Here is a 14,166-nt window from a genome sequence, read left to right as displayed (position 1 = left end):
GCGCGTTGGCCTTTCCTGATCCAGAGCCGCGGATGAGTCGGGTGGGGAAGCATAGACGAGGACTCAACCGTGTAAACGGCCAAACAGCAAACCGTATCCAGCCCCTGCACGGCGCGTGGTGAAGTCACGGTGAAAGTCTGTGTTCCACAAGAGCACGGAGCCGGGGTGAGCCTGCCGTCCCCCCACCGGGCCCTCCCGTCCCGTCCCGGCTCGTCCAGGCGCAGCCATCCCGGGCAGCCCCCTCCTCCCGACCAAGACGCGTTGCTCCGTGGGGAGACAGTCTGGAGACGGAGCGAGCCGCGGAGCTGCGGGCAGACGCCGAGGTCCTCCCGGGGAACGAGGGCGAGTCCCGCTTGGACACAGCGTCCCGGGTGTGACCCGCGGGGAGGAGGCAGCCACGTGCGCCCCAGCTGCGCCGAGGGGGCGGGGCGGCCGCCCACCCAGGCAGCGGGGCTGGGCGGGGTTTGCGGCGCTAGCCAATCAGGGCCCGGGGGCTCGGAGCGCCTGTCCAATCAGAGGCCGGGGGCGGGGCGCTCCCAGTCCCGGGCCGCGGCTCCCAGCCGGCCGGAGCCCTAGCGTGCACCTGCGGTAGCGGCCCCAGGTGGCTGGAGCCCGTGTCGCCCTCCCCTGGCTGGGCCGCGGAGTCGCGGCGAGGACTCCGGAGAGCCGGGAGTGGGCCTGAGCCATGGTGAGTGCGCGCGGTCAGGGCTGGGCTCGAACAAGCCGGTACCGGCTGGTGGTGGCCGCGGCCCGGGTTCCCCCGCGCGGTCCCCTCACCATCCAAGTGCCGCCCAAGTTACCGCCTTTGGCCCCGGGGTGGAGGGGGCGGTGGCTGGGGTCCCCGCGTCCTGTCCCATCCCCGCGTGGGTCTGGGTTCTCGGGGGTGACCAGATGGGCACAGCTGCTATCCACCGGGGGGTCGGGGAATGTCAGGCCCGGGGCAGCTCCTCCCGGGGGACAGTCTTGCGGGGGGTGGGGAGCATCCTGGGGAGACCTGCTTAGGGCCCTGGGCTCGGAGAGATCCCCTGGCCGGTCCTCGATCTCTAAGTGACCCGACCCCAGCTCTCGTTTCCTGGAGGGACTTTAGTTGTCAGCCGAGCAGATGCTGCTATGGGGGGGGGGGGAGCCTGTTCCTGCCCTCTGGGTTCTCCCTGAAGGAAGCAAAGCCCGAAGGACAGACACCCCCCGCCCCCTCCTCCCCACCCCTCGTGAGCTTGTGCAGCGACCTGCAAAGCAAACCGCACTGGAGACCCACAGCGGGCCGGGGGCCAGCGCCCTTCGCCCTCGGGAGGCTGTTCCGGGAGCGGTTCGGAGAACAGGTGCTGGGGGGTGGATGTGCCACGTGGGCGGGTGGCCGCGCTTGACCCTTGACTCATCTGCGCCTGTGCTCCCGCTCGCCCTGCCCCTCCCCGGCTTTGTCACCTTAGCAAGATTTATTTGGTTATTCGAGTCTCGGATTTTTCAGTAAATGCAAAATACGTTTAATTAGTAGACTTTGAAAGACTAGATAATATCTTTGCAAAGAAACCGGGGAGCAGCCACCTTCAGGGAGATAAAAAGACCTAGTCTTACATTGCATTTGCTGAAAATTCTTTTGTGTCTTTTTTCTCTCCTGGAGCATGTGTGGCTAAGTGTGTCACATCTGTTGTTTTCTTTTTGGTGATGACAACTGGAATCCCAGGGCTTAGCCTAGAGGATGCCTACTGGGGAAAAGAATCTAAGAGAAATAGAGAAAGCCTCCCTCCGACTGTGAAATGCAGAAGCATTTCCACACACAAAACCTTTGGCCTATTAACTGGTGGATGACAAGGACTCACCCAGAATGTCAGCTACGGGGAATTTATGACTGTGGATAATTCTATTCTGTTCGGTATTATTGGACTTTGGAGATTCATGCTAAGTCCTGACTACCTGGAGTGGGGGTAGGGGTCGGGCCCAGTGACCCCAAGCTTAGTAAGACCAGCCATGAGACAGCACAGGGAGGACATGAAGTGGTTTCTTTCTGGAGATTCTATCCTGTGCCCGTGTCCTTGCCGGTCCACACCATCTGGAGGAGGAGCGCGTGTGCCTAGAAAAGCTACAGGTCACTACAATGTGTGTGAGGTGGGTGGTGATGCCCTTTCTCAGGTTATGCTGGCCACTGCCTTGAGGCTGTTTCCAAATAATAGGTTTGGGTTGGGCACGCACAGAGGTGGTGCACTCAGGGCGTAGTTTGTGCAAACTGAGAAAGTCTGTCAAGGTCAGACTTAGAGGAGGACTCTTTTGGGGTCTGTCTCCTCGAGAAAGACTTAATGAACATGGGGATTCATTTGGGTTGAACCTTAACTGACTCCAGCCAAGAGCTGCCTGGCTGGTGAGAACTGAAGCCTGAGGAGGGAGAGTTTCCCACCGCAAGTCAGGGAGGGGAGGGCGTGTGTTGCTCCAGGATTCATCCCTGTGTCTGCCTCACTGGGGCCTGACCAGCAGAAGGCTGGCATTTCTGCAGTGAGGCTCTGGAACCCACGCCTGTGAATGTGGGTCACCTTCTGAACGTAGTGGGTTTTCTTTGAAAACAGTGGACAAGAGCAGCCCCGGTGACGCAGCGGTTTAGCGCCACCTGCAGCCCGGGGTGTGATCTGGAGACCCTGGATCAAGTCCCACGTCAGGCTCTCTGCATGGAGCCTGCTTCTCCCTCTGCCTGTGTCTCTGCCTCTCTCTCTCTCTGCATCTCTATGAATAAATAAATAAAATCTTAAAAAAAAGAAAACAGTGGACAAGTGAGTGGCTTTATGTGAGCTGATGGCATCAAATGATTTTCTTCCCTTCTGATTTCTATATCAAATGCTGCTGCTGCATAACTTGTCTCCCTACACATTTGGCCTTTTCAGTTCCCTGTTTGAGTGTGTAGGATTTTTATTTTCTTGGGTGAGTAGAAATGGATTGAGAGATAAAATATCAGAGAAGAGAATTCTGGAAGCATAAAACAGTTTTCTTCCTTTCTTTGACAAGAGAACTTCCAGACAGGAGATGGGTGTATTTAAGCTTTCAGGTTAATTTTTCACTTTTCCCATAATTTTTTTTAATATCAATGCTTGTCTCTATGGAGTTATGAAACTTAAAATGTATTATTCCTATAAGATAATTCTTATTTTAACCAATATGAGGAAAATTACCTTTGGATAATGCAAATCTTTGAAAATCATACTTCTTTGAATGGGTTAGGTACACCCCTAACATGTGAAGTATCCTACTCATTTTTGAAAATACTCCCCAGCTTGAGGGGCACCTGGGTGGTGCAGTTGGTTAAGTGTCCGACTCTTCATTGCAGCTCAGGGCATGATCTCCGGGTTGTAGGATCCAGCCCCGTGTTGGGCTCTGTACTCAGTGTGGAGTCTACTTGAGATTCTCTCTCTCCCTCGGCCCCTCCTCACATGTCTCTCTCTAAAAATATATATACATCTTTTTTTTTTATTTATGATAGTCACAGAGAGAGAGAGGCAGAGACACAGGCAGAGGGAGAAGCAGGCTCCATGCACTGGGAGCCCGACGTGGGATTCGATCCCAGGTCTCCAGGATTGCGCCCTGGGCCAAAGGCAGGCGCTAAACCGCTGCGCCCCCCAGGGATCCCCATCTTTTTTTTTTAAAGCAAAGTATATAGATTTCTCTTTAGGTAAAGTAAATAATGTGTGCAAAGTTTTAAAAACTCTGTGAAACATTGAAAATCTAACATAAGATATCTCCCTGCCAGCATATCCTGGTCCATGCCAGTCCTACCCCAGCCACCCTCAGACAACCAGTTTTAATATTTTCTTGTTCGTTTTTATCAGTGTTTCTTTCTATAAAAAGAAACAAAAGTGCAAAAGCTTTTCTTTTGTTGTGGAAAAGGTAACGTGATGTACACAAGGCAACATGATTTTCTTATTTGTTCTCTTGATAGTCCTGCAGACCTTTTCATATGTCAGAGGGCTTTGATTTTCAAGTTTATGCAACCAGATCTCTCTAATTAGGCACTTAATCTACATCTAATATTTTTTCTACCAAGGTTTGTTCATCAAAACTGACTTTTTCATATTACACAGTAAGCAAACATTCGTAAAGTGTTATTTTCCAATCTTGATTAATGCTTTAACTTTTATGGTGAAATCTATCATGTTTAGAATGTGCATAAAGTTTTATTGGACATTTAAAACTAATCACAGTGTGGGATCCCTGGGTGGCACAGCGGTTTGGCGCCTGCCTTTGGCCCAGGGCGCGATCCTGGAGACCCGGGATCGAATCCCACGTCGGGCTCCCGGTGCATGGAGCCTGCTTCTCCCTCTGCCTATGTCTCTGCCTCTCTCTCTTTCTCTCTCTCTCTCTGTGTGTGACTATCATAAATTAAAAAAAAATAAAAAAACTAATCACAGTGTAAACATCCATGGATTCACCACCTAGATTCATAAATGGGCCTAAGGTAGCTGTAAGAGTCTCCTGACATGACCCTCCCTGAACTTACCACTGTCTTGTCCATCGATGACCACTGTTGGCTTCTTTGCTTAATCTTCATAAATAAATGAATGAAATCTTTTTTATTTCTTATTTATTTTTTGAAAAGATTTTATTTATTTATTCATGAGAGACACAGAGAGAGAAGAGGCAGAGACACAGGCAGAGGGAAAAGCAGGCTCCATGCAGGAAGCTTGATGCAGGACTCGATCTCAGGACTTCGCGATCACAACCTGAGCCAAGGGCAGACACTCAACCACTGAGCCAGCCACGTGTCCCAAGTTAACTCTTTTTAAAAAGTCTTGTCTATTTATTTGAGAGAGAGAAAGAGAAAGAGAGAGAGAGAGAGAGAGAGAGGAAGTAGGGGCACAGGGAGAGGAATATTGAAAATCTAAAGCAGACTCCCCTGCTGACCACAGAGTCTGACACTGGCTGGATCTCACAACCCTGAGATCATGACCTGTACTGAAATCAAGAGTTGGGCACTTAACCAACTGCATCACCCAGGCACCCCTGTCTTTCACATTTAAATCTAGAATAAAGTGGTTATTGTTCATGGACTAGTTGGGTATACAGTACATTTTTCCCAGTTGGATACCAATTTCTCCCTGCCCCATATATTAAAGCGTGCATCATTTCTGCTCTTGCTCTGCAATGTTTGTTCTGTCATTTATCAAATTTCCATATACATAGAGGTCTCTTCAGGATTATTTTCCTTTCCATGAATCTATATTTTTATCCCTATATTAATAACATTGCCCAGATTACTGTGTTTTCAAATTCCTTGATGTATTTGGAGAGCCCCTACTCTGTTATTAAGAACATTTTGTCTTTTTTTTTTTTTTACATTTGTCTTTCTATTGGGTTTGGAGAAGTTTTTGTGAAGTCCCAGAAAGATCTGAGAATTTACTAGAATTTTATTAATGCTACAAGTTTCTTTTTTGGGAGCTGACATCTTGGTGACATTGAGTCCTTCCTTCCTTCCTTCCTTCCTTCCTTCCTTCCTTCCTTCCTTCCTTCCTTCCTTCCTTCCTTTAAAAAAGATTTTATTTATTCATGAGACACACACACACACACAGGCAGAGGGAGAAGCAGGCTCCATGCCGGGAGCCTGACGTGGGACTCGATCCCAGGACTCCAGGATCACGCCCTGGGCCAAAGGCATGTGCTAAACCGCTGGGCCACCCAGGGATCCCCATATTCACAGATATATGTAGCCATCACCAGAGGTTTATGGTTTTAGTTCATTTTCATCACCTCCAAGGAAACCTCATACCCTTTGTCTATCACCCTCCATCCTGCTCCTGGCCATAAATAACTATTGGTGTACTTTTTGCCTCTTGAGAATTTCTTATTCTGGACATTTCATGTGACTAGAGTAACATACTTTGTGGTTCTTTCTCCTACAAGTTCAAATCTATGGCTAAGTCCCTCTAGTGACTTTTTTCAGTTATTGTGCTTTTCAACTCCAGGATTTTCATTTGGTTCATTTAGAATAATCTCTGTCTCTTTATTGACATTATTTGGTGCATCATTGTCATCATATATTCCTCTGCATCTTTAATCATGATTGCCTTTAGTTCTTTGAACATATTTATAATAGTTACTTTGAAGCCTTCTTCTGTTAAATCCAGTATCTGTTTGCTCTCAGTTTCTGTTGCCTGCGTATTTTTTGCTATAAAGATCACAAGGTTTTTTTTTGGGCACACCTTGTAATTTCTTGTTGGAAACTGGACACTATAGATAATGTATTGTAGTGTCTTTGGGTACTAGCCCCTATCCTCTGGGGCCTGTGACTGTGTTTGCTGGGTGACTGGCTAGATTATTTTAATCAAGTCTATTTCACTCCCCTCCCAGCCCCTTCAGTGTTAATTAAGCCTCTGATGTTCCTCCTCAGTCACCTGGGGATGGCAGTAGTGTTGGCAGGATTTTTCTTTTCTTCCCACTGTTAAGCTGTTAAGCTCCATTAAATTGTAGGCTGACTGCTTTATTGTTTTGAACATGCCATGGGGCACACGTTGCCCTATGGACTAACCCAGTCAAATTTGGACTCCTTTGAAGGAATAGCTTAACAGATCACTGTTTGTTAATTATTCAGACCCTTGAAAGGCTCCTCCCAGCTTCCTCTTCCCCTGTTTCTCCCTGCAAACAAGGTGGACTACAATTTTTTTTTAATTTTTTTTATTTATTTATGATAGTCACAGAGAGAGAGAGAGAAGGCAGAGATGTAGGCAGAGGGAGAAGCAGGCTCCATGCACCGGGAGCCCGACGTGGGACTCGATCCCGGGTCTCCAGGATCGCGCCCTGGGCCAAAGGCAGGCGCCAAACCGCTGCGCCACCCAGGGATCCCATGTGGTGGACTACAATTTTACCTGAATCTTGAATCTCTTCCCTGTTGACTTTTCACTACAACTTGCACTGTTTTGGAGAGCACCCTTAGGCTTGGGATTCTCCATCTTCTCCTGTAAATGAAGTGGGTTCTTTGAGAAGAGACTAGGAGCTGCCTGTTTTACAGCCTGCTTTTCTTCCTCGTCAAAATCTCTGGGCCAGGGAACTGCAGTGAGATGGGGACAATGACACACTTATTTCTGAGTGACACTTCACTTTAAGAGCTGAGCAGTAAGTGGAGGAAGGGCAGTTGACTGATGTCTTCTCAGCTTGCCTCTCTTGGGTGTGGAACCTCTGCCCAATGAGGCAGAACAAGAGCAATCAGGTCCCCAGTATTCTCATCAACCCTGTACCCACTGTAGAGTCCACATTCCACAAGTAGGAGCTAGTGGAGCAGAAAGCCTGCACCTGTCAACTGCACTTGCTTGAAGCTTAAACTCAGTAACAGCTAACGGGGGCAGGGTGAGAAATGCTGACATCCTCCTTCCCTGACTAGGGACAGGAGCCTGTGGTTTTGGCCGCAGTCTAAAAAAGGAGTCTAGGGAAAGAGAGTGGTCTTGGTTCACATACCAGACTGTTAACTCTTCTTACTGAATTCTCATAGAACTTCTTGAATACCTGTTTCTTCAGCTGTATGCCCTGGGGACTATTTCTAGAGGCTTGAAATGATGGTTTTAGAAGTAATTTCCTTTAAAGGTCCACAGTGTACCCCATATTGTCATACAGTCGTGTTCTTTCTTTTTCTTTCTTTCTTTCTTTCTTTCTTTCTTTCTTTCTTTCTTTCTTTCTTCTTTCTTTCTTTCTCTTTCTTTCTTTCTTTCTTTCTTCCTTTCTTTCTTTCTTCTTTCTTTTTCTTTCTTGTATGTGTGTTCACTTTAAAAAATTTTTCCAACTAGTGTTGTTATTAAATGGAAAGGTAATGGGTTTTATTTTCATCTCGTGTTTTATTCTAGAATCTTGCTAAAAACCTTACTCTTTGGTTCTTTGTGTTCTTTTGGGGCCCAAAAGAACTAACAATGCATATACTTGTTAGTGCTAAGGGTAAGAATGATCTTCCTATTCTTTTGTAATTCTGCATGTTTGTTTATTTTCAGGTGGCACTAGATTGGATCTCTAGTATAATCTTGACTAGGAGTCAGGTAATGGGAACGTAGTTTTGTACTTTTTTTGGTAGAAAACAATGAACTTGGGACACCAGGGTGGCTCAGCAGTTGAACGTCTGCCTTTGGCTCAGGGCGTGATCCCAGGATCCCGGGATCAAGTCCCACATCGGGCTCCCTGCAGGGAACCTGCTTCTCCCTCTGCCTGTGTCTCTGCCTCTCTCTCTGTGTGTCTGTCATGAATAAAAAAATAAAATCTTTTTAAAAAGAAAACAACTTCACTCCATTTGTACGTTCTCTTTTGAATAATATTTTTAAAATGATGCCCTTTATTGGGCTATGCATCTTACCATCAGTTCCCCCATGGTATGAGATTCTTTTTTTATTTTTTATTTTTTTTAATTTTTTTTTTATGATAGGCACACAGTGAGAGAGAGAGAGAGGCAGAGACACAGGCAGAGGGAGAAGCAGGCTCCATGCACCGGGAGCCCGACGTGGGATTCGATCCCGGGTCTCCAGGATCACGCCCCGGGCCAAAGGCAGGCGCTAAACCGCTGCGCCACCCAGGGATCCCATGAGATTCTTTATGTTTCTGTTGAGTATTATAAAATTGCTTTCATCTTAAGATTATTTCAGGTAAATTGTATTAATTGATTATAGAGTTTCATCGTAAAGTATAACATATGCCTAAAAGTACATAAGACACATTAGACGGTCTATGGAAATAATAAAAAATAAACACCTGTGAAATAAAATCCAACCCTAGACCTAGAACAGTTCTTAACATCAGACACTTCACTGAGAGTGATTCCCTCCTCTCCAGATGTAATCAATATCTTGAATCATGTAATAGTAATATCCATGCTTTTATTGCCTGTGTATCCATCATTAAATAAAGATACTCTGGGCAGCCTGGTTAAGTGGTTTAGCACTACCTTTGGCCCAGGGTGTGGTCCTGGAGTCCCAGGATCGAGTCCCGTGTCAGGCTCCCTGCATGGAGCCTGCTTCTCCCTCTGCCTGTGTCTCTGCCTCTCTCTCTTTCTCTGTCTCATGAATGAATAAATAAAATCTTAAAAAATAATAATACACATATAAGTTAAAATTAGCATGCCTCCAGAAAAATGTCTTTATGCGCCCGGTTGGACTCGTGTATTTTGAATGGAGTACATCAAGACAGGGTCAGCTAGCCCACATTGCTGGTTGAGTTTCCCCCTTGGGCCTCTCACTGTTGGTGAGGAGAAATGAAGGAAAAACTCCTTCAGTGTGTTTTTATTTATCAGAATCTCATCAATACTTAAGCTTGTGGCTTATGCAGTGCTAAGAGATGTGGTGGGCAATAAGAAAAGAGGTAAAATCATTTTTGTCAAAGAATTGATCATCACAAAATAGTAATATTTGTTTCATTTGTATAGCACTTCTCTAATTTCTCCAATGTGTTTTGGACTATTCTAGACTTTTCAAAGCCATGGATCACACAGGAAGGGCCACAGTAAAAATGGAGAGAGAAATAAGTTCAATGTGTTAATGATATGTTAAGACTATGATACAGAGAATGAGTGTGGACATAGAGTAGATGTGGGGAGGCTAAAGAATCTTGTTTGAACTTCCTGTGAACTTGAGTCCACTTTCCCTGTGTTGTCAGTGTCATTCATTCTCCTACAATTATGTCATTTGTTTTAGGACTCAGTGGTCTTTGAAGATGTGATTGTGGACTTCACACGAGAGGAGTGGACTCTGCTGAAACCTGCTCAGAGAAAGCTCTACAAAGATGTGATGCTGGAAACCTTCAGGAACCTTGTCTCAATAGGTAAGGAGGCATCAATCCTTCATTTAGTTATATAGAGAATAAGTATTTATTATTCATTAAGCCTATTTCAAGATTTGGAATATAGAAGGAAAACACATTCATAAATAAAACAGGCGAAATCACAGCTGTCATGGATCTAGAGTCTACGTTTCTCTGTGACAGTAAAAATCTATATACTAAACTGTGTTTTTTACTTTATTGTTTAGAATACTTAAGGTCCTTCAGTGTCATTAGTCTGGGTATATATCCATGGGTCACTTTGTGGGCATTGAGAAGTTTGTTGTTTGAAACCTTGTTGTTTTCTGTGCATATTAAATTGCCTTCATTTTGACCTTCTGTGCCTCTAAATAATGAAATTTTGAAACAGCTAAACTAAACGTATTTCTTTGCTCATATGTGCCTTTCTTATAAGATTTATTCACTGTTTTGTTTTAGATGATGAGACTCAACTGAAAATCAATGGGTCTATTTCTCAGCAGGATAGTTTTGGAGAAAAATTATCCAATGATCAGAAAATAGCAAGGTTCATAAAAAATGATTCCTGGACCTCCCTTTTTGGAGAAAATTGGGAAGACCAGTGCATTGAAGATAAGTACAACAATGAGGAGGGACACTTGAAGTAAGTTGCATTTAGGAGAAAATTCAATATCCCAGTAGAGAATCTTACTATTTCATGGAATTAAAAAACAAAAACAAAAAAACTGATAAACCTAGCTCCAGATTTGTTCATTCACAAATTCCTCCCTTTTTTCCTTCATGTGACTCAGACATTGAGCATTTGAAAGATAATTCAGTGGGAAGCAATTATCAGGGGACCCTATATGAGAAATGCTGTTGTAATAATGGGCTGTGCTTAAGTCCATTCCAAAAGCAGCTAGTTTGTTCCACTTTGAAATAATTCTGACAGGACAAAAAACCCCACATTAATACAGAAAATGGTATAAATGTAATCCTAGCAATCATTAACAAATATTAATAAATCATAAATACACAAACTATTAATAATGTGCTCTCCCCACCTTCTTTTTTCAAAGCAGAAGTCATATGGTGGAGCGACTCTGTGAAAGTAGCAAAGGTAATATGTGTGGAGAAGCCATCAGTCATATTCCAAACCTTAAGCTGTACAAGAAAACTCCTAGTGGAGTAAAACTGTATGAATGCAGTCAGTGTGGAAAAGTCTTCAGGCATCGTTCATCTCTTAAGAGGCACAAAAGGAGTCACGCTGGATACAAGCTATATCAGTGTGAGGAATGTGGGAAAGCCTTCAGTTGTTCTTCATACCTAAGGAATCATGTGAAAACTCACAGTGGAGAGAAACCCTATGCATGTAAACTTTGTGGAAAAACATTTATTCGTTCCCATTCCCTCACTGGACATATAAGGAGTCACACTGGAGAGAAACCTTATGAATGTATGCAATGTGGGAAAGCCTTCAGTTGTCCTAAATCCTTTCGAGTACATGTGATGATGCATAATGGTGGGAAACCCTATGAATGTAAGCAGTGTGGAAAAGGCTTTAGCTGTCCCAAGTCTTTTCGAGTACATATGATCATGCACACTGGAGAGAAACCCTATGAATGTAAGCAGTGTGGGAAAGCCTACTGTTGGCTCACATCCTTTCAGAGACATGTGAGAATTCACAATGGAGAGAAACCCTATAAATGTGAAAAATGTGGGAAAGCATTTGGTTGGCCCTCATCCTTACACAAACATGTCAGAATGCACGCTGGAGAAAAACCTATAAATGCAAGCAATGTGGAAAGGCCTTCGGATGGTCCTCATCCTTCCAAAAATGTAAGAATGCAGACTGGAGAGAAACCCTATAAGTGTGATATGTGTGGGAAAGCATTTGGTTGGTCTTCATCCTTACACAAGCATAAAAGAATGCACAATGGAGAGAAACCCGTAAATGTAAGCAATGTGGGAAAACTTTCAGGTGGCCCTCATCCTTCCAAAAATGTAAGGATGCAGATTAGAGAAAAGCCCTATAAATGTGAAAAATGTGGGAAAGCATTTGGTTGGTCCTCATCCTTACATAAACATGTCAAGAAACACGGTGGAGAGAACCCTATAATTGTAAGCAGTGCAGGAAGGCCTTCAAATGGCCCTCATCCTTCCAAAACCATAAGGATGCAGACTAGAGAGAAATCTCATAAATGTGAAAAATGTGGGAAAACTTTTAATTGTCCCAAATCCTTTCATAGTCATGTGAGAACTCATAGTCCAAAGAAAACTTATAAGTAATGTGAGAAAACCTGATGCAAATTAATTTGTGTAAAACTGTATGGAAAATCCACACCAAAAGAGAAATCTTATAAAAGTTACAAAGATGGTATCTCATCCTTAATGTGGACTGCTAGCAAGTGAATTTCTGTATCTCTTCAACTAAACATCAAGATGAGAATTCTCAAGTATTCTAAGTATATCTATATATAGTACATGAATTTTGATATATTATGGATTTTTTCATTCATGAATTCAGGTGATATTTCTGTTTCCATTTTGAAATGTGATGCAGCCATGGGTAACTTGATGTGTTTTAAATATGCATTAGGTTTAATTTTATATAGTTTTTAAAATTATTTGGTAAGTATGGGGCCTTTAGGCTACTGTAACATTGGTATTTGTTTGGATTTTCTTATGGGCCCAGTGTGTTCCAAACTGGGTTTCACCTTCCCATTACATATTATTCCATCTTATTATCTTCCTGAAAGAACCTACAACTTTTAAAGTTGGCACTTCTTTGCTTACACAAGGTATGTATTCTCAACACCTTTTTTTTTTTTTTGGCTAGAGGATCATTATTCCATTTTTCTGGCTTGCAATTTTGTAAATATGTAAGCTGGTAAAAATTTATAGGTATGCAATGGTCTTGAAAGAGTATAGTTTCATTTAAACTATTATTTACATCTGCTGCTGTATTGTCCTGGCTTCTGGTTAGGAAGTGGACAACACATTTGAATTAAGAAGGGAGACAATGAGGGGCACCTGGGTGGCTCAGTCAGTTAAGCATCTGCCTTGGACTCAGGTCATTATCCCAGGGTCCTGGGACCAAACCTCACGTGGGGCTCCCTACTCAGTGGGGAGCCAGCTTCTCCCTCTCCCTCTTCCCCTCCCCCTTGCTTGTGCTCTCTCTCAAATAAATTTTTTTTTCAAATAAATTTTTTTTAAGGAAGAGAGACAATGAAATCTAGAGGGGAGATGGTTCTGTTAGATAGTGTTCTATCAACACAGATAAGGCTAGGAACTACATTTCCCAGGATGCCTTCTCTATATGGTCCCATGATAGAATTCTGTAAGAGCCTAGCTTGCATGAGATTTGGAAGAAACAATTTTCAGCTTATTGAGCCACCACCATATGAGGAGATAGACAGATGCATAGGGGCTTTGTGGGCACCATCTCCAGCTTATTTTCCTGATTGCTAGTCTTGCTGATCAAAAGTGTCCTTAAAATGAACAACTGCATGACTCCCATTCTGTCAGAGGGGTAGGCTTTCACATCCACCCTACCAGCTTTCCCATCATGGATGCACCTCCATGGTTAGATGTCTACAGCTTGCATTTTCCTGAAAGCCCTGTACTGTACTGATTAGGACATCATGGCTGTTGCTCTTATCTAATATGTTCTGACCTCTCTTCTCTGGATCGTAAGATATTCATATCACATCTGATTTGTATGGTGAACAGCTCATCCTCTTAATATTTCTCATGCTTCTATGTTTCTGATTCTACTAGAACAGATGCAGTGTTGCATCAATAACAACATATGGGACTGTGTTTCCCTCCAGCATCATTGAGCAGCTACCCCAAACCAGTATTTCTATGAAATAAATAAGCATTACTGACATACTGGGCAGACTGTGTGGGTTTCCTGTTACTCCGCACTGACTACAATCCCTCAGGGTGTGTTCAATTATTAAGATTGAGCATGTGTGGTTAGATACAATGTGTTTTTTGGTTGAACAAATGCTGTGTTTCTGAAAAATATTCTATTAATTGTTTTCATATGAGTTATGTACTTTATATGTTTCTGAGAAATCTTATTAACTATGTTTTCAAATGTATACTAATAAATGTCAATCTCTTTAATTTACTGAAAATACAGTAAAATATTGCAACTCTGAGCTGTCAAATCAACCTTGTAACTGTGAATTTAAGATTTGTAGAAATTTAGGCAGTTTTCATACTAGTGTATTTTATTTGTATATAGTGTTATAATTGTTTCAGCATAACTTCTTATTCATAATAGTAAAAAATAATAGTTTTAGCAATTTAATTAGGTAGCAAATAAGTCTAGCAAATGATATAAAATATTCTGATGAGAAAGTATTTTAAACTTTGTTGGAAAATATAAAAGCAGAGTGAAGTAAAATATAAACTATGACAAGGGAGCTAAAAGGGGTGAGG

The 14,166-nt window shown here is 43.4% G+C and overlaps 1 protein-coding gene across 1 annotated transcript in view; it reads left to right on the top strand.

Moving 5' to 3' along the window:
- The window catches only part of LOC112666244 (zinc finger protein 556-like), a 41,802-nt gene extending 27,943 nt beyond the window's left edge, over nucleotides 1-13,859 (top strand). Inside the window, 7 exon segments of the mRNA XM_049097451.1 lie at nucleotides 9,633-9,759; nucleotides 10,195-10,378; nucleotides 10,797-11,494; nucleotides 11,497-11,548; nucleotides 11,550-11,821; nucleotides 11,824-11,884; nucleotides 11,886-13,859. Coding sequence (XP_048953408.1) covers nucleotides 9,633-9,759; nucleotides 10,195-10,378; nucleotides 10,797-11,494; nucleotides 11,497-11,548; nucleotides 11,550-11,821; nucleotides 11,824-11,884; nucleotides 11,886-12,003 — 1,512 coding nt within the window. The 3' untranslated portion in view covers nucleotides 12,004-13,859.
- The last annotated feature ends 307 nt before the right edge of the window (nucleotides 13,860-14,166 follow it).

The sequence above is a fragment of the Canis lupus genome, chromosome 20 (assembly GCF_003254725.2).
Source record: "Canis lupus dingo isolate Sandy chromosome 20, ASM325472v2, whole genome shotgun sequence".
Lineage (NCBI taxonomy): Eukaryota > Metazoa > Chordata > Mammalia > Carnivora > Canidae > Canis > Canis lupus.
Note: the sequence above shows the minus strand (reverse complement) of the source record. Positions and strands in the feature narration are given on the sequence as shown.